General features: G+C 39.4%; 2 protein-coding genes across 2 annotated transcripts in view; one reads left to right on the top strand and one right to left on the bottom strand.

Moving 5' to 3' along the window:
• The window catches only part of LOC138040146 (cilia- and flagella-associated protein 46-like), a 115594-nt gene that overhangs the window by 40503 nt on the left and 54214 nt on the right, over positions 1 to 20877 (bottom strand). The window contains exons 18-26 of the mRNA XM_068885923.1: positions 10333 to 10482; positions 9549 to 9659; positions 8313 to 8500; positions 4623 to 4763; positions 3812 to 3989; positions 3001 to 3139; positions 2477 to 2682; positions 1753 to 1823; positions 474 to 549 (exon numbers count right to left, since the gene is read on the bottom strand). Coding sequence (XP_068742024.1) covers positions 474 to 549; positions 1753 to 1823; positions 2477 to 2682; positions 3001 to 3139; positions 3812 to 3989; positions 4623 to 4763; positions 8313 to 8500; positions 9549 to 9659; positions 10333 to 10482 — 1260 coding nt within the window. The remainder of the gene's footprint in view (positions 1 to 473; positions 550 to 1752; positions 1824 to 2476; positions 2683 to 3000; positions 3140 to 3811; positions 3990 to 4622; positions 4764 to 8312; positions 8501 to 9548; positions 9660 to 10332; positions 10483 to 20877) is intronic.
• On the top strand, positions 16575 to 18628 carry LOC138040948 (perlucin-like protein). Its single transcript, XM_068886681.1, has 3 exons — positions 16575 to 16707; positions 17787 to 17831; positions 18017 to 18628. Exons 1-3 carry the CDS (start codon positions 16638 to 16640, stop codon positions 18442 to 18444), a joined length of 543 nt encoding a protein of 180 aa, XP_068742782.1. The 5' UTR covers positions 16575 to 16637; the 3' UTR covers positions 18445 to 18628.

The following is a 20877-nucleotide window of genomic DNA, read 5'->3' as shown; positions in this document are numbered from 1 at the left end:
TGAGCCTTCGAACTACGGCAAAAATTACAAGCAAGCGATAGCCAAAGAGAAAAGAAAAAAGGCAAGAAAGCGAGAAATGAGGGAAAAAGGAGAAAAAAATAGTAAGGAGAGAAAAGAGGGTTCCTTCTGCAGGTACCGGAGCACAGATTACGTAAAACAAAAGAAACAAAAGACAGAAAACAAAACAACTCGAAATAAAGACTAGTCCCTAGTGACCAAAAATACAATGCTTTCCGGTACATGCAGAAAGACCCGAAAAGAGGAAGTGGGAAGAGAGAATAGAAAATTGAGTAAGGGAAAGGAGTTCGAGAAAGGACGGCAGCAAATGCAAGGGAAAGTCAGGAAAATGAAATGTGGAAAGGAAAAAAGTGGGGTGGGGAAGGGAAGAGTAGGAAAAAGAGGAACAAGAAAAGAAGATAAAGAACCAAAGAAAGACTAAAATAATTAATGAACTAAGTATACTACTTATTTACCTTGAATTTGCCCATATCGAATATAACGTTTCTTCCAAGCTTTGCTTTAGTTATCACACGATGTTTGAATATCAACCTGACAAAAGATGCATAGTGGTAATTGAGTTTATGTAGAAATGGATAGAACTGCACTATTTCAGTGCATTCCTAGGATTGCTGAGAAATTGACACTCATGTGGACGTTTTGTATCTTAAAAAGCCCACTACGCGAGCAGTCGATATATACAACAGCGGTCAGTTGGTTTTGCATAAGACTATCCTTTGGTGGATCGCAGGTTTCAAATACCCCTGTGACCAAAATATTAATTCTTATTTTTCTTTGGAATTCAAAGCTATGTTAACTTAACACTGAGCGACCAAAGTTTTAAGCCTTGATTTCAAAAAGACACCTGTTTATTTTAAGTGGCATTTTCCTGTTTATTGGTCCGCCATTACTAACTTTAAGTTCTTGAGAGAGAGCTGGATCGAGGAGAAAATGACGTCAAAGGCTCACTAGTTTAGAATGCAATGCGTGTTTACACCGCAGAATTAATATGCAGCACGGGAGTTTTGGGCTTTCAGACTTTTAAACTCGCGTTTTACATGTATAATAAGCTACATTCACACGCTAAAATTTTAAGCTAATGAGCCTTTGACGTCACTTTCCCCAATCTCGTCCCAGGGTCTCTCTTCTTCCTTGCACTTTCCCGTGGATCCAACCCTCTGAGGTCCAATCGGTCAGTTTTGAACGTGAGTAATGACGGACCGTGAAATATAAACCTTACACTCAAAGTAAACGGCCTTTGGACAAAAATCAAAGCTTAAAATTTTGTCAGTCAGGTGTCAAGCAAACACACTTTCAAAAATTGAAGAAAAAAAAGAGAGTGATTTTTTTTATCACAGGGGCACTTTAAATCCGAGCGGACAAATACACAGGGTCTTAAAAGAACTGAGGAGAAAGTGCTGCGTTTGTCATTACATCTGAAAACGGTTAGACTTCAAACTTTCTCGGATAGGGAATATAAACCATGGGCCCTAGCTCATAAGCCTTGTTCTCAAAAATTCAGTGGAAGATCCCACAAACTATTTGCAAAGAGATGTTTTCACCTACGCAATGCACACTACAAAGTGATGCATCTCTCCGCCTTTGTGAAACTTGAGCAACTTTTCAAATTTTCGAAGGGGAAAAATTTAGTTGCCATGCAGGGCTAGGCTCAATTTTATCGTTTCAATTCCAGTTTTCTCTTTGTCCGAACGTTTCAAAAATGAGAATTTTATAACATCGATAGAATATACTTACAATCTGTGATAAGTTCTTGGCATGTCCTTGACTGCCTGGTCCATGGCTCGCAAACCCTGTTCCCATTCACCCTGGCGAGACATGAAAGCTAACATGACTAAAGTACAACACCAAAACGCAGTGATTGGACTTGGATTTTTGAAACGATTCACACGCGCCAAATTTATAGTGAGTGAGTTTGGAAATAGTATTTACTTGCAATCTTTGGGTCACTACAGACTTCTCATAGCATGCCATACCGCAGAAGACAACGGTCCATACAAGATAAACCGTCTACTGTAGTTAAACGTTTCATATTTCAAATGATCGCGTGACAGGAGGAAATGGCCCTCTTTTTTTTCAATAAAGGTAACGTCCGCTACGAGCCTAGAAGGCCCACCAGGCCGGCACTTATCTCCGGTTTCTGTTGCATGAAGCGACTAGGAGTATTTTTACTTTATTGTTAAAGTGTCCATTCAGTTAGCAGAACGCGATGAACGAGACGGAAGGTCCTCGCCGGATCAATCATACTTCGAATGGCTAACATTAAAATTGGAAAGGATATATGGAGAAGAAGCGCAAAAAGCTATTTTATTCGGTGGCCATTGTTTAGACAAATAGTCTCTGATAGAGAGGTTCGTTCAGCTGGTGGTACGACATCTCGCGAAACAGACAGCTTTTCAAAGGCTAGAGAGTAACTGTTCCCGAGGTTTATAACGGCACAAAAGACAAGCCAGTAACTCACCTTGTCAGCATACGCTTGAAACAGAACTCCATACATAGCAGCACGAAGCATTAGGTCCTCGTCATAAGCGCTTGGTATTGGCGCAAGCTTCTCTTCTTGTTCAGCTGTTGTTTGGCCTGTTTTGCCTTTTTCATCAGTCTCCTTGCTATCCTTGGAGTCTTGCATCTCGGTCTTGCCTCCTTTCGATGCCGTTTTGTCACCTTTTTCTCCAAGAAGAATAGTAAATAACTGCCAGTTAATAATGGCCAAGTTGCAATACAGAAAGATTAAAAAGGAAGAAATGATACAAAAAGAAAACCACTAAGAATTCCGGGCATCATTAGTATATTTTCCATCTAAAATAGAGACCATTTCTTTGTTCAAACAGTGAACCAATAAAAACTAAGATCAACTTCACGATGCCGGCTCCAAGCGCGGGCAAATGCACGTGACCAGGTCAAGTAGTCAAGTATGTTTGCCCAATCAACAATGCTTAGTAAAATGAAGGCAAACATAACATTTCATTCCCGTTTATTAAAATCTACCTGTCTTTCCTTTATCTTTGTTCTTGTCTTTCTTTTTTTCTACTCCACCTTTGTCCTTTCCTTTCTTCTCTTTCTCTCCTTTGCTACGTTTTGAAGGTGATTTCTTTTCCGGAGATGATTCTGTGTCCTCGTCTTCATCCTGAGAAGATTACCCAAATCAATATTTTTAAAGCATTTGTTACCTTAACTCAACGACCATACGGAGTTAAAGTGTCTTTATCACCCTCATCGACTGATAATTCCTATAATTCGTCGGCCAAGGAAGTTGAGCCGAAGTCGTTCAGTGAAAAATAAACCCCATTCTGCACTCTGATTCTCAATCAGAACACAAAAAATACCCATCGCGTAGAATTGTATGACACATCCGGGATATTCACGGGTGCAATGGCGCAGTCGTCCCGTGTGATGTTTATTACAAAACATGGTACCAACACTGAGGTTCGTGACGTTAACACGGTATATATGAACTCAGAACATCAGCAGGTCTTCTTGGACACTTGTGCCAGTAAGCGTATAGCGGCAGGCAATTTTACACGTGTTATTTGCGCCACTTGGTAATAAGGCTTTTAAATTGAATACGTAGCAACAGCCATTCCATAAAAGATAATGTACAAAAATTCTACTGGTACACTTAATAAACCCTTTCCCCCTGAAGCGCTTTTACAGTAATCTTTGATATCACTGAAATTTGCCGCACTCGGGTCTTTTCACGTGAAAAGTGATAATAAAGGTATTGAATGGTGTAGAAATGAAAATAATCCCTCGAATTCTGGATGAGATCATTACCAACACAGCGAGTCTATCTTCATACCTCATCTCCTTTGCTCCCTTCATTAGCAGCTACTGCGGCGATGCATTCCAGCACAGCTTCCACTGGCTCTCTAAGTAGCTCTCTTTCAATAGGTTCCACAATGAACGGTTTTATAGCATTCCAGTAATGGCGAGCGGCTGCTATCACCAAATCGTAATTCTCGGCTTTTTGTCCAAACCTAGACGGTGATTAACAATAGATTTAGATCAGCTTTGACTCAAACTGGAAACAGACCGGAGTCAAACGTTAAGAACTCTATGGTTGACAGGTGTAACAAGGATACTGATAATCAATCAACTTAATTTTGTACATAATTATGTTGTATCTGTTTGAAAGTGACTGGATGTTTTTGTAGATTCATATTTTCGTTGATTTGATTCTTAAGTAATTTACGTTAATATGTTCAACAACTTTAATGTTAATAGTTAGTACAAGAAGTAATACTTTTTAACACATTTTGGGGCACCTACTCGTTCAGTTTACTAACTATTTAGGTGTCCCAAACTCTACACCGTAACAACATATTATCAAACTTACTTTCCCTTCTTCTATTTTTGTTAATCAATATTGTAAATTCATTCTAACGTTATGTACATAATATTCTGTGTAAGGTAAATAAAACTGACTTGACTTAACTTGAACTTACACTGCGTTGAAGCAAACAGCCAGAAAAATGACTTCACGAACTTTTAATAAACTGAACACGAATGAATCACGCTAAATTACTTAACTAACACGCACAAAAAACTGCACTTGAAATTGCATCACGACCAAGATACAATAAAGTTGGATCTCCATAGCCCGAATTTACCTGCAAGCATTGACAAAACAGACCAGTGCATCTCTTCTGATTTCGTTCTTTCCCTGCATGTTCTTCATCAGGCTTTGTCCCATCACTACACTGGCATAGTACAACATTTCTTGTTCTACAACAAGCTTGTGTTGAAAGAGGCTACAATACAAGAAAAGGTTACATAACTAATTCGCTCACTTAATTAACCAGTGCCACACATCTCCGTCACTTTGGGTAGAGGGGATTTTTCTCGTTCACTAAATTGGTGCAACTATCATTTTTTTTACCAAAGAGGAGTTTCCTCTTTCAGTAAATTGGTGCAACTATCGTTTAAACTCGTTTTTATGTTATTAAAAGTTTCATTTGTTAAAAAAGTAGTTAGCGCTGTCCAGCAGGTCGTGAGCTCATCTTTCGTAAACTATATGTAAGAGAAAAATACCGAGAACGGAGGTATTAATCCATATACATACCGAGGGCCGTAGCGATGTATATGGATTAATACCGACGTTCGAGGTATTTGTCTGACTTGCATGATTTTACTCCCGATAGATTTTTATAAAATGTAAAAGACACCTATTTTTCTTAATATTGTAAAAATTAAACTGAATTTTCCGCTGCTGTTGTACCACCCACACTACCATGATTAAATAATTAGGATCTTTTATTCAAGGAACAAGTACTGGCCAATTTGGAGGCTCACATCAACGTGGGGATCGAAACGAAGACAATGGAAGAATGAATAGTATCCCAGATGTCTTTTCGGCATCTCGTCCCAACGGGAATAGCAAAATGTCGCGCTCTGTTATTTCGTAGGTTTTGTCGACTATAATGGTGAGTTTTTCATATTTAATTTCTGATATTTATTCGCCAATACTCATGGATGACTCCTCATATTTCAGGGGCACCCAACGTCAATTTTTGGAAATCAATTTTTGGAAAATATCTGTTCGGAAGACGATTTGAGATCTAGAATTTTCGGAAAATTGTTGTAAAATTTCTTGCTTGCCTGCCTCTCCTAGGATTTTCGAACATCTGAAAAATGGTATTATTACCCACTTTTAACGGATTTTTACCCTAAAAAGGTCACCTAGAATTTTCGGGAGCCTTTTCTCTGGCTGAAATTTTCGAAAAGGTAAGTTTTGATCCCTATAGTTTTCGGATCACTAGGCTTTCAGCTAGGAAATCCGAACAGATGAAAAATTTTTAAGGGATAAAAATATGCCTATATCTACCGTTTAAATACTAAAATACTTTTAAGTGGTTTTGAACTATATTCTCGTTGGGTGCTTCTGATATTTTGATAATTCAAAATGTGGTTGTTTCACAATGTGATCACTGACCCGAAGACAGGTCACGAATAAAGTTATTTACACAGTTTTCTGATTTAATTCACTTTTCCTTCATTACATAGGTTGAACGAAAGAATAATTAATTCGAGGCAGCAAGGGAGACGTACACATCAACAGATGGACTCTCAACAACATCGAGTATTACGCATCGTCGGCGTTCGCTCAAGCTCTAGATGTAGGTCACGTGAGCTTCCCTACATTTCAATGTAGCACACGTAGAATCATTTAAATTGTAACCAATTTTTTCTTCCGACTCGCAATGAAGGTATCAGATATATGCTTAAGAGCCGAAGCCTTGACGCCAAGGTCTGTTTGTGTTGTGGCTGAAAATACTGATTACGTCACGATTTCAGTTGATAAAATAAAACGAATCGCTATGCATTATGGGATACTACTCACTCCTCCTCTGGGAATAGACCTTATTCACGATGGCCGCCATGTTGGATTTGCTATTATCATGCAAATCAGCTACACACTTCTGAGGGGGCAAACTGAGAGGTTATAACGAACATCTTAGCCACACAGATGATTTGTGTAAAATAGAATGATTACACAAGTTACTTCCATGTTTCTTTAGTGAAAAATGATCAGAAAGCGAAGTAGAAAGTCAAAATGTCAAAGGCAATCAAAAGATATAAAATTATTATTAAAGGTACTTAATTCTAAATTCTAAAATGTACTTTTAGCAATGTTATTTTAATATTTCGACGCGCCGATTTTCCTCAATTTGCCTTTTTTTCCAATGTTTGCCCCCCAGCAAAACAAATGGCTAATTTGCATGACAATTTGAAAACCAACATGGCGGCTATCGTGAATAAGGCCTATTGACATAATTCTGTGATTCTTCACAGGATTTTGAAAAATAGACTTTTGAAAAAGTTCATGGCATAACGGCGTGATTTTCACAAGTTTCTACACTTGTCTTGAATCTTAACCATTCTTTTCTATGCACCAGTAGTCTGTTCATGCGTTCCTGTCATGGAAAGCGACGAGCAGCTCTCTCCTACGCAAAATTGCGAATTGAGCATTATAACGCAAATAACAGTTCGCCTCAACTCTGTCTCGTTCAGCTGTACGAGAAATATTTGTTCAGGTGTGCCGAGTCTGGAGTGGCGAAAGACGTGTTCTACTTGACTCCTAGACGTGGATTCAAGTATTTTGATGATGGTAAGTTTTAAGAAAATAGCAAATTATGTACGTTAGGTTGTAAAAATAGCCTAATAATATTTTTTGCACATTTTGCAGTTTGGTATTGAAATTGTCCAGTGGGTTAACCAAAGACACTGGAATCGAGGGTCAATTTTACAAACCAGAGCCTCCATGTAACGACAGAAACCAGAGGACTGCAGAAAGCGCACCGGGCTCAGAGAAGTTAGGTCTTTGCAAAAATATCAACGCTCTGACTTTGAACGTGCTGCTTTTAATCAGTGTATTTTCATAAATTGTAACACGTCGTTATTGAAATAATCAGAATTTCATTTTTGGTTGAAGAGAAGGCTATCGATGAAAAGTCATTTGCCTTAATTTGTTTTTGGGTTGTTTCTACAAAATCCCTCATTCGAGGGATTTATCTGTATAGATCCCTTTCAATTTAATTCATCAGCTCCGCTCTTCCCTGCTACTTTATCAAACTGTCCCTGGACTTTCAGCCTGTTGAATATCTATTTGGTATGTAAGTTAAATACATGCAAGTCGTTGAATGACAAAAGAAAATGCGCCAACCATGAAATAATTTAGTGTAAATACACAAAACGATAAGGTGCTGCATTTACTTTGACAACAGCAAATGATGAAACTTTCAAGTGTTCTCGGCAGGCTGGGCGTAAAAGGGCTAGAAGATATCAACTATCTCACTCTACTCCACAATCCGAGGCTAGATTTTGTGTGTGTGAATGAATGAACGAACGAATAAATGAGTAATTGCGTGTGAGAGTGAGCGAGTGAAGGCAAGAGTGAATGAATGGGTTAGTATGTGGATGAATAGGCCAATTTCGTATTCTAACGGTTGGACTTGATCTAGCATGAAATGGAGGCTAATGCGGGCAAATTAATTTGCATTAGCCTCCATTCCATGCTAGATCCAGTCCAGCGGTGAGAATTCGAAAATGGTCTATTGAGCTTTAGTGCATGAGTGTGTGAGTGAATAAGTGCGTGAAAGCGTAAGTGAATGAGTTAGCGCGCGAGTAAATGAGTTTCCAGTATGTGAGTGAGTGAGTGAGTGAGTGAGTGAGTGTGTGCGTTGGTGGATGAATGGAGCAAGGGATGGATAAATGGATGGACGAACCAACCAACAAAGGTCTACTTATAATCTGACTGTAATTTCAGAATTTTACTACTCCCTTACAACAAGAAATTTTACCTGTCAGGTTTCTTAGGATTTTGTTTTGCCAGGCATTTTTTGCTCTCCGCAAAGGCCACCGCTCTTTGACCACACTGAAGCACTAATGAATGATTGTCTGCATTAAAAGCCAACACAGCCAATCTGCTCCACATTTGTAACTCCGCCAAATTGTCAGTCCATTGACAACCATCAACCAACTTTACAGTCTGCGTAAGGACACACAAATGGAAATATATTTCATACAACGCAGGGTTGTTTTTTCTACATTTATAATATCCCAAGTACCCATTGTTTCTGTAAGTTACGTCAGTATTATGCGTCACGTCTCTTCTGTTGGAGCTTGCAGAAAAACCATCAAGTTATCATTTCATTTTATCGGTGTTAAAATTCCTCTTTCTTTGCCACCACCTCCACTGAAATCCACACAGATTCTGCTTTCACGGCCAAAATATTTCATGGGTGGGGGCCAGCCACTACGACTGTTCTTGCCAGGGAAGAATTTTTTTAAAATCAAATTCTAATAAGTAAAGCATGCTGAATCCATTTTTCGTAAAAAAAGTCAATTAAGATTTCTCCATTATCTTATTTTTTGTTTAGGTCTCTAAATAGCTTCTTGGCACAGCCCACGACTACATCTGTACTTTAGGTAGATCGTCATGTCCTGAGAAGTCTTCATCAAGTAAAATCGAGATTTGAGGTTGGAGTAGTGCAAGTCCCCTTCCATAATAGACGGACCGCTCTACAGTGTTTGGTTGTTTGAAGCAGAACAAGGAACCGCTGCAATACTATCCAGGCGGGGCTATAAAACAGGCGGAGGAAAGGTACCATGTAAACTCATCCCAAGGGGAGGGGGAGTTAAGGCCCGATTTTTGTTACAGTTGGAAAATCGCACGTGGAAACCAGGTGTGATTTTACTGCGATTTGTTACTGCCATATTGCGCGGGTGTCAAACTTGCTCGAAACTTGACTCGATTTTACCGCCGCAACAAAAACTGCATGATACATGAGTTTCCTATGCACAAACTTACTTAAAGACAAAAGAACGACCACTTTGACCTCCCTAGCAAGAAAACTTTCCTGCCCTCCTCTGTAACAGTCCCCATCATTCTTGCACTGTCCCTTGGCGCTCACTCGAGGCAATATATTTATCCCGATTTAACACTGACCCTGCTTCAAACAACTTGGCCCTTGGGTTTTTAACACAAATGTCAGCTCTGTACTCGTTAGATAGCGTCTCATCTCATTCAGACTTACCTCGGCCAGGGAGGGACATGTCCCAGTAAATTCTGGCAACCCGTTGTTTTGCAGGGTTAGCATCTCCACCGCGCACAGCGCCCGGCACATCGGACCTTGGCTTTGGACATCCTACATGAAGGAGAAAATAAATCGGCTTCCGTCATTAATTCCGATCAACATCAATAATTATGTACAAAATCCTGTTCGATCTGTATGGGTATCAGACATAGTTTGGTGCTTCACTGGTATGAAGAATGTTAAATGTAGTTTACAACAATAACATTCAGAAACCCAACGTTTCGACAGCCCTGTCTAGTGTCATTATCCGGGGTTAAATCTCTGATCGCGAGATGATCACGAAAGAAATTCTTGGGTCTTGACCTTATAGAAGAAATGTCTTTGGAACGACTTCATTTTCTATTTGCTACGTCAAGATCATGTTAACAAAAGAAGGAAGTAATCCAAATCATTTACGTAGTTATACCGGATTACAAATATAGTTAATTACATACTAAATGCTGGGACTTGTTTCTAAACATAACTGCATAATATAGTTCTAATGCAATGTACTTTACTATTTACTTCTGTAACTACAATTTTAGTCTAATAGAAACCATTAGACGAACACAACACGACCACCCAAATAAACTAAAATCACAATGAAAGTTTTCTTTTAAGGTTTAAAAACCTTCCTGATCAAGCACACAAGAGCAGATTCTTAAAAAACTTGATTTCGTTATTTAAATGAAGGTCTCGTTTGAAATCGTCGTTGAAGATCTTAAGGTCGCTAATCTCAACCCACCTCATCATCGTGTCCAAGATTCTTAGGCATCTGTTGATTAAGAAGCTGCTTACAAAACACCCATGAGGTAATTAGAGGATGTCGAATGCTGATTGGTACAAGATTCTTAGGGAATTCACCATTTGTCGTTTTAAGTGCGTACTCTAGCACCTAAGAAAACAAGCCAATAAGACTGAGTGACGATGTAGCTTATTCCACCTTAAAAACGAAAATGGGCGTTTCCACTGGGGCGCAAATTCGCGTTCCTCCTCAAGTTGAGTGTTTCTACTGCTTTTAACGTCCCCGCTTTTCCAATAGTTTTCATGCTTTTTACATATTTTCACCCATTGTTTCTCTCTTTAAATATATGTTAATACTTTATTCTCATACTTACATCACGAACATCATGTTCAAAATACACCGAAGTGTCTACAGAAGCCATGTCCAAAACCGTGATTGTCAAACTGAGATTTCCATTGAGAAATCACATAAATAATTGTGGACCGAAACGCACTAGCATCTTTTTTTTTTTTTTACCGAAGCATCTTTGTCTTCTTTTTGCACAATTATTGTGTTTGTGAAAGAGCAAAAAAAGTAGCGAGATACCGACTGACCAGCCCAGAGCCCATAAGTAGGAGCGTCCTCCCTTGAATTCGCTATTTAAATGAAGGTTTCGTTTGAATCGTCGTTGAAGGCCGATCAGAAACAAGATATTTTGTTGAGTATATAATAATAATTTTGCATATTCATGTCCACAACACTCCATATACTTAAGCAGCTGCAGTATCCTCTCGTTTAGTATTTTTTCCAGCCCAGAAGAACGAAACCGTGGCTGTGAATATGTACCTAGGAAGGAAAACGCGGAAACGCTCTGTTGAGTGCCAATGGCCTCTCATTAAGTGGCGAGATCTGAAGGTAAAACGAATCAGTTGGACAAAAATTGTCCGGTCTGCTTTATTTTTCAGTTACGCCTGATGCTATAGTTGCAGGTGATCGCACAAAGCGTCTGATCAACAAAACTGTTATTTTCAATGCTTTTTGGGGGTAGGCTTTCATATACTGGACTAAAATGGTGGAGGACAAAAGAACCATTGTTATACTCTAATCACCCTGAAACGATCATAAAATATCTTGTAACTAATCTTAATAAACACAAACACAGCATCAGGGGCGGGCATTTCGTTTATTGATACAGGATACAGCGAGCGTTTACGTAAATACCATAAAGAAAATACATCAGTGAAAATACAATAAAGCAAAGTTGAAAGTGGCTCTTGTTCATAGCCCCGTAGCTTGCGTAGCAGTCGGTATGTTAACGCGAGAGCAAATTTACGAGCGGCGAATGAGGAGGTCCCTTACCTCCCCTCCCATTCTCCACGCCAAAAATACCGCCAGCTAAGCAGGCTAATAACCCCCTGGGACGTCCATACACTAGGGCATGGACTTTCCGGTATACGGTGACCTGTCCTTTGTGGTATACCATGCTTGGGAGGGTAAACGCTATGAGATACTAGCTTCACAAAGCTATACTAAAACCGAAGGTTATGCAAGGATAAGATGAGATGACTGAACTTTTAAGTGATAAAAACCGTCAGTTCACATCTAGGAACGCAAATCGATTTAAAAATATATTTAAACGCCGCCCTGACTTCCCTTATGAGATACAGTTTGTGCGAATTCAAGGTCGTTTAGAATTTCGATTAGGTCACCTGAAAATGTGCTGTTCAAACCCTTTTTCGTTGCCTGATAGTATGTGACAGTCTCCTGTCAAAAAGGCCTGTCATTGAACCAATCACCATGACGGGAATCATCAATTGTTCCTCTTTGACTTTCTTTCGTTGACAGACTGTATTCACAGAGAGGAACATCACTATAGAGAATTTGTCTTTGTGGTCAGTAAATTTCCGCGTACAATGAGTTTACGTTCCCCAGCTCTTCTTCACGCGTTCGCGCCTATCTTTGAAAGTCCTTTTAATTCGTTGATCCTTGGTATCGTCTAGCTTAGTTTTCCTCAAAATTAAACGTTTCAGTGACATTTCCTACATAAGTATTGCAAGTATATACGTCACTGATTGTAGAAGGACTAAATACACTTTCTGTTCACCGAAAAGACAATTTTTTTGCAGTCAAACTGAAGTAGATAGCTCCCAGCTCCATTCTCAGCGTTAGACAGTCCAACCGTGCTTTAGACAAGTGTATCACGACTTATCCATGTACACCAAATCGTTGAAAGAAATTGTTTGCCAGCACCAATATTTTCATCAAGCTTTCTTTTTCCCTCGAAACGTTCATGACAAGCGTCAATATTCTTTTACCGCCGCCTCGGCACTTGAAAACATGTACAGTCAACTCTTGTTATAGCGGACAGCCGGACACCCTCAGCACCGTTTCCGTAATAGCGAGACTAGACCGCAGTAGCGGGGTGCGATAAAAATGACCCAATTATTGGTTGATAAGTGTCGGGTACAAGGTGTACTGCTATGATCTCTTTAGATTTCCAGTGGCACACTTTACTTTGACTCATAATCATACAATATAAGTCAAAATACTGGTAACCGAGACTCCCGACATACAATAACTGTAACACAAACTGGCTTTAATGTAAAAAGTCTTCACTGTTCATGCAAGTAATACATTTTAGGCACAATACTGGACGTTTCCTTAAATAATTAGGTTTGCAATAAAGAAGAAATCCGATTGATACAGTTTAGTTTGTGGTGAACTAACTATCCAGTGTACTTTAATTGCTGTGAGCATTCGGTCGCGGTATTCTCGCTGACTCTATCTACGTGGCTAAAAAACTCGTTTGCGTGTATGAACTAGCCACGCTGAAGAAAAAAAAGCGATATGTCGCCTGCGCACTCAAGGACTTCTCGGTAGCTATTCAGCTTACTGGATTTGCCGGGATCCCTTAACCGTCGACTCTCGTACTTCAGCGTGAACCGCCGGAAAAGACTATAAAGCTGAGGCCATCATAGAAGAAAGTAAGCGAGTTGTTGGACATATTCCATTAGGATTTTACAAAATAATTAGGATAATTCGCGCACTCTCGTTGGTCAATAGCTGTGGGAAACACTCCTGTTACATCACACGAATTTTGATTGATTTTGTATTGTCAGACGTTCGTTTTGATTGGCTAGTAGGAAATATGAGCCCGTATCAAGAAGATCTCTTTTAATCAAGAATATTTTCTTTCATTTGTTTCCTTCACTTGTCGAATTATTTTTGAGAAGTATTTCCTAAAAGTAATAGAGGACTTTTTTTCCGTGTTTCAATAACCTCATCTAAACACTCGGGGAAGGTGGGAGAATTCCTGCGTCTCGGGTTTGTATAACTGGGGAGTCTCGAATTCTCCCAACTCCCTCTCGTGTTTAGGTGAGGCTTTGGAAACACGAAAAACGTCCTCTATTGCTTAAATGAAAATTTGTGTATCCCGTTTAAAAACGAGTTAATCATAGTGGAGAAGCTATCATTTGTGGAAAGAGAGTAAACGGGGATCAGATATGGGTTTGCAAATTCCCGTTCTTTACAAGTTGTTTGGTGAACAGAAATAGGGTATTTAACAAGACTAAACTCATTACGAGCAGTGCAAGGTCCTAGTGGGCCAAAGAAGGAGGACTATCAACCGAGATTACACGAAAGCACAAGTCTACTGCGAAAACCAACTGTTAAGCTCTTAAATTAATTAATTGATTAAAGTAAATACAGAACAAAGTGAGCGGAAGTGCTTTGAAAATCTGAACATACACCTTTTAATACATTCAGCTGTGTGTCATTTTCTTTGGACATAAATGACAAACAGCCGAACGCAAAGTAGTCATTGACGTGTAAGTAGTCCGCTTATACGATAATAGAATAACATGATAAAAAGATAAGTTAGAGGAGCGGGGGTTGTATCCATACATTTCTTTGTAGCTTCGGCCGAGGATTTAACTTCTGTCTGTAATAGCGGAGAGAATTGACTGTAATCTTGTTTTTTTGGTTACTTTTATGCGCTTGCACTATATTAACTTTTCGCAATATGATCAAATTTAAGTGAAATTTACCAATACAGTATTATTAAACGAAGGCAATACCTGGCTGGATACAATTTATCTCTTGCTGCTTCGTTGTGTTTTGAACTCGATGAAAGAGCCGGGAAGTTCAGTCTGTGGTAAGAGCACTCGCGTCCTACCAATGTGGCCAGGGTTCGATTCCCAGACTTGGCGTCACATGTGAGTTGAGTTTGTCGGTTCTCAACTCTGCTCCAAGAGGTTTTTCTCCTGATACCGCGGTTTTCTTCTCGTCAAAAGCCAACCTACCATTTGATACGAGTTTATTTGATTTCTCAGTCTTCAGTGCTAATTAGTACCTCCCGCGCTAAATACACTTGGCTTTAATAAAGGTCATCTTCATCATCATCTTCATAACATGAAAAACATCAGGTACCTTCTTTGGTATGGTCTAAGCAGTTCAATTTCAATGTTTTTATTTTAAGGATTTTCGCGCGAATTAAAATCTTCCCACACTAAAATTTGTTTCATTTCCCGCATGAAGTTAGGTCATAAATTTATTATTACAACTGAAAAAGGAAAAAATACCCCGGTATTTGGCGGTCACCGATTTTGTTTCGGAAAAAAAGGCAAGGGAAAAATGCCTTAACTTTCAATAGATGGGTCGTCATAACGAGATGTTGTCAATGACGCAATGAGAGATTCTGACTCACATACCGGTAATTTACGGCAAACGGTAATATGAGAATATGAAAGATGTCTTACGCCGCAAATAAAAAAAAAAGGAATTTGTTCCGTCGATTTTAGGGCATTTCCTGCCTGTTACGCCCAGATATCGAGCTGAAGTGCGGCGTCTGAACTCTGGGCCTAAAAATCATTCGTGCGGCTTTCACCGTCTGTTTGCCGTTTCACAAACCCGTCGCTAGATCTCTCTATTCACTTTACATTTGCAAGATGTTTCTACTCAGTCGAAGAGCACACATTCGCCGTCGATCTTGATTATGCAGAAGTTGAATTTGTTCATCGCCTAACGCAATGCTTTGTTTGAAATGTAACTGAAATATCGAACTGCTAAACGGGAGAGCCCTACAGCCAGTTAAGTTTTCAAATCCCTAATTAACCAGTATGTTTTAAGTACCCATTTCAAAAAAGCTCTTATAAAGAATATCAAAGTACAAGAACCCATCTTAGCACAGTTACCTAACAGTAATTGTAATTATAATTAGTGGCTCTGTTTGAAACTCAAAAATGTTATCTTATTCGTCAATTCAGAGTTGAGTCCAAGTTGATATTGCCACGAAAGGGTCCAGTTCTGAACTGAGATTAGGCGTTCTTTTCGTCGTAGAGGGTGCGCCCTCTCTAAAGAAAAGGCTAGTCCAGACTAGCCTACTAAGCCACGTTCCTCTTGCGAATCGCTTGGTAATTCCAAAAGTAAATACGTAGAAGCCAGACTTTTTATAGAGATTTCTGACACCCTCGGTGTTTAAAGCAATCTGGTTGGTTCGCTATCTCTGACTCTTCACTTCATGAAGAGTGAATAATCCGTGATCCAACTGAAAAGCCGAATGACCGCGTTTCGACAGCGTTTCTGTAACAAAAACTTAGCCTGAGTTTGTCAAAGGTAAGAGAAGAAGCCAGTGTTTTGCAGTTTGTTTGTTCACATAAATCATAGCCAAGAGTATAACAACCTTCACAATTTAATAATTATGATTTTGATTAATTCCTATTTTAGCGTTGGGGCTAGGGGGTCTCACTGAAATCGAGAAATTTACAAATAAAGAGTTACACAAATGCTTCAAAACGTTCTTCACCGCTGCAAGGAAACACGGCGGCGTCTGTCAAATCGGCCCTTCATGTCCGGCTTCCTTCTGTGCTAAAACAACTATTCTTTCCAGTCTAGATGAATAGGACCAGGATATGGACTTTTATTTCAAAGAATACTTGTTCATTTTATAAAGCTAGACTGTACCGATTCAGGGTGTGAAGAGGAATAATGGCATAAATAACGGAAATTTTGAGGGGCGGAATAATGGATTAACGAAAATTTTCGAGCAGGAATAATGGAATAATGAACACTGATTATTCTTCTTCACCCCCCGGATCTTATAAATTCCCTCAGTGGTGGAAGTAAAAACATTTTCTTATTGACAATAATACCACTTCCTCAGTTCTCGAAATGTTTACATCTACCTTTTGTTCTTGTTTTAACTCGTTTTCTGAGACTCCGTACGATGTTATCAGCACTCTCCACCGAGACTCGCGGTTATTCCTTTGCAGCCTTTGCCGAACATACAAGTTTCCTGAGACCAGCGACACCTAATACAGCAGTCGAAAATGAAAGCATTGTCCGTTCTTCTTCTTCTTCTTCTTCTTCTTCTTGCTGTCGTTACATCACGTATAGCAGGTACAGTTTTTATCAATATACTTCGCTGATTTATCATTGGCGATCTACTAACGCGGTTAAAGTGTTTCGAAAGAAACTTGAAATTTAACTGGGAATTTAGAAGTAAACCTCTTTGTTTTATGCGCGAAGAATTCACTCTGCAATTTAAGAAAAATATAGCAAACACCAAAAAGTTTGTGGTTATGAAGGATAGATCTCATTATAATTATGTAGACAAGGTTCATTTCTCCCGGTTCCTGACTCGGAGTTGGCATCCACAGTACCATTTCCCAACTAGAAGAGTATAAATCAGTCTCAAATTGCTCTGATTTACGAAGAGAAAAGCGCCAAAATTAAAGGAATAATTTCTATGAAAATCAGTTCTCACAGACTGACCCAACTATGATTTTCTAATAACGAACTTTCGATTTGTTTTAGTGTCAAGTGAAGTAAGCGTTGAGACACTAATTGGCGACAAACTTAAAAGCAACATATCAAATCATGCGAGGCTTAAAAACTAGCCAAAACTGGCCCAAACTACCCCTAAAACTTCTTCCAGTGTAATTCTACGTTTAAATCCAATATTTTTAATCCAGTGATTTATAAAACTGGTTGAAATTTCTGGCTCGCATGCCCCGAACTTTAGGGTCTTCGTACATTGCAAATTTTGCTTTTCACCAATACATTTTGCTGGGACACAAAACCAGCTGCTAAATTCGGCGACAGAGATTTTCTGCCGTCCTTAAGATTTTTGATACTTCGACTTTTAACCTAAAGTATCAACTAAAGAGAAACTCTCAGAACGATTTCAAAATACACTCAGGCACTAACTAAAATCTCTATTAAACAGATGTGTAAAGAACACGTCATTGGGCACTGAAATATGCAGATATTTGCCGTCGGGTGGCCTTCATTTTCAACAAGGGTTTTTGGAATATGTTTTAGTTAACCAACAGAGCTATTGAAACCGCACAGGCTTACATTTATTTCCATTATTTTCTAGTCGCATATTAAGTCCTAGTTATACTGGACAATTTAAGCTGCTTTTCAGGTCCTAATCGCCACTGCATTGTCTTACTGCATTATGCCTTTTTCCACAGCTCTTGATGATGCAAAACTGGTTGAAATGTTCAAACAAACATTTGGTAAGGTATTTTTATGTACTAGTGCTAACAGGTAACAAATATATTAACTGATAAATTCACACCAGTGCCTTTTTTCCTCTCTCTGATGTTTCCTTCTCGTTAAAGGAAAAACGTAAGAAATTCGGAATTCTGCAGCGTTGTGGGGCTAAACTCTTTTTTTTTTTACCTATCATTTAACTTCTCAGGTGCACAATGTCCCAGTGGCTGGGAAAGGTTTGGAAGATACTGTTATCTTGTGAGCAGATATACCGGGACACGGGACGAAGCAAGATCACACTGCAGAGCACAAGGCGGAGACTTGGTCAAAATCAACAGCGCAGAAGAGAACGAGTTCGTTCTGAACCTGCTCCAACAGCGTCTGCCATCGTCACGACAGGCTTGGATTGACCTCAAATGGGACTCGAGCGTCAAACAGTTCCTGTGGAATGACCACTCCGTTCCAGTCTACAAGAACTGGGCTCCAAATGAACCAAGTGGAAAGGGCAATGAGCCATGTGGAAACATGTGGATTGGGTACAACATCTTGGTCCGGGCATCAGGGTCTTGGAATGACCGCCCCTGTGCCTATATCCATAGCTTTCCCTGTAGGACTGTGTGCAAAAGGCTTCCCTAAGTAAAATGTCAGCCTCAACCACGATCAAAGCCGAAATACATGCAGCGCAAACTAAAACTAAAATTTATACTAGACCAAACATTGGATTATAGAAGTTCGCAGGAAACTTTAAAGTGTTGTAAACTGAAACAGTGATCTGAAAGGTAAAACCATCGGCTTGACAATAAAACATTGATCGTGTAAACTCGCGTGATTGTATTCTTGTGATTAAATTCAATCAAGTGATAAAGCAAGAGGCTTAGCCGGTCAATCTTGAGCCTTAATGTTTTCTCGATGGTTAGAACTTGTTCACACAGTTGACACTGGGAACGCAAAACTAAAAATGAAATAAAATCTAATTCCACCTTTGAGTGAAGAAAATTAAAAGAATACTCACAGATGTGAGCGTACCGAACCTACAATAGCTAACTCGTCCTAAATGGCAATAATGACAAGTGTAACTTGGCAAGCTCCTAAGAAAATTACAACTTAGTGAGAAGTTTATCGAATAATGAATGATACACGTCATTAAGACGTAAAAGTGCTAAGAGCCAACGGTTATCTTTATGAGCGCATGAACCCAAAGACCTGAAGGGGAGCACTGTCCTGTCACTTCATCCAATACATGACACGGCGGTCCTCGATGCATGTTCCTTACGTTAAAGGGGCTAGGTCACGCAATTTTAGGCAATTTCAGCATTGATCAAATGGTCATAGAATTAACTGAAATAACAAGATAACGGCTCAAAACTATAGAAAAACTGAAACAAAACACAGGAAAGCTAAGAAGGGACAAGGATGGACAAAACTGGGGAGGATTGAAATGGATTGCATTTGGGTACATTTGAAAAACGTCGGGCCACCTTTTTTTCAAATATATATCAGTTTATATCAAAATGTCATTTAAACAGCTGGAAAATCATTTTCAGTTGTTACGTGGTCGTGATTTTGCAAATGAAAGACTCTTGCTCTGCCAATTTGACATTTAGAGCTCATAACTAACAAAATTAAACAAAATTACGTAAAACAGCGTGACCTAGCCCCTTTAAGTGATGACTTTTCCTCGCCCCATTTTTCTCGAGCTCTGGAGGCTCCTCCGCCAACAGACTTGTGCTCGATACACTAAGGTTGAGTTCTACTACATTGTGTAATTGAGTTCTGACCTTGCTTGAGCGACACGGTACACCAGCTTGACTTTTGAAATTTGATTTCAAACAAATATAACGTTACAAAAACAAGCAAGACAATAGCAAAGCATTGCAGAATTGTTTGAACGATCATACTTCGGGATCGAATGAGACGCACACAAAAAATAAAAAGTCCAGACCGTAGTCAACAATCAGTACCACTTCTTAACAGTTTTTACTGAATTTTCCGTGGTCAGTGGCAAACGTTCTCTTTCACCAACTAAAACAGAACAGCCAATTGGAATCCATAATGTCCATAATATTTCAGGAAAGAAGAGCTCGTTTAAGTCACACCATTTCCGAGTTGCTGCTCGCCTCTTTCAAAACGAGTCTCCCTGAGAAACTATTCAAAAGAAAACGAGTTACTTAATTTGATGCAATTTAAGAGAATTTTGGTTTCGCAGGAGACTCGTTTTAAAACGTAGGCGAACAGCAACTGACCCAGCAACTCGGAGTTTACTCTACCTCGTAGCCCGTTTGTTGTGTTGTCACACAGAGGTGTTTGTGAGGAGGAGCGTTGCGTGACGACACAAAAAACGTGTGCGAGAAGAGGACTCAGAGTTAAAGTATTATCCGTCTTTTGTCCTCAGCACTCCTCTTCCTTCCATCGCAACCACCAGTTCAACCACTGCCACTGCATGCAAGTAAAATGTTGTTTTAACTCTTATCCTCTCTACCCACATCCCCTTTTGTGAACGGCACATAAAGTAGCTGCTCAGAACGTTTCAAAATTTAGCGACTTAGCTCTCACTTTCCTGTGATTGAAATGGCGAGGTCCTGCACTACAACTCAAAATTTCGCTTTGCCAACTCGGGTTTGTATAACTGGGGAGTCTCGAATTCTCCCAACTCCCTCTCGTGTTTAGGTGAGGCTTTGGAAACACGAAAAACGTCCTCTATTGCTTAAATGAAAATTTGTGTATCCCGTTTAAAAACGAGTTAATCATAGTGGAGAAGCTATCATTTGTGGAAAGAGAGTAAACGGGGAGCAGACATGGGTTTGCAAATTCCCGTTCTTCACAAGTTGTTTGGTGAACAGAAATAGGGTATTTAACAAGACTAAACTCATTATGAGCAATGGAAAGTCCTAGTGCGCCAAAGAAGGAGGACTATCAACCGAGATTACACGAAAGCACAAGTCTACTGCGAAAACCAACTTATAAGCTCTAAAATTAATTAATTGATTAAAGTAAATACAGTACAAAATGAGCGGAAGTGCTTTGAAAATCTGAACAGACACCTTTTAATGCATTCAGCTGTGTGTCATT

Source organism: Montipora capricornis, chromosome 3 (genome assembly GCF_036669925.1).
Source record: "Montipora capricornis isolate CH-2021 chromosome 3, ASM3666992v2, whole genome shotgun sequence".
NCBI lineage: Eukaryota > Metazoa > Cnidaria > Anthozoa > Scleractinia > Acroporidae > Montipora > Montipora capricornis.
Note: the sequence above shows the minus strand (reverse complement) of the source record. Positions and strands in the feature narration are given on the sequence as shown.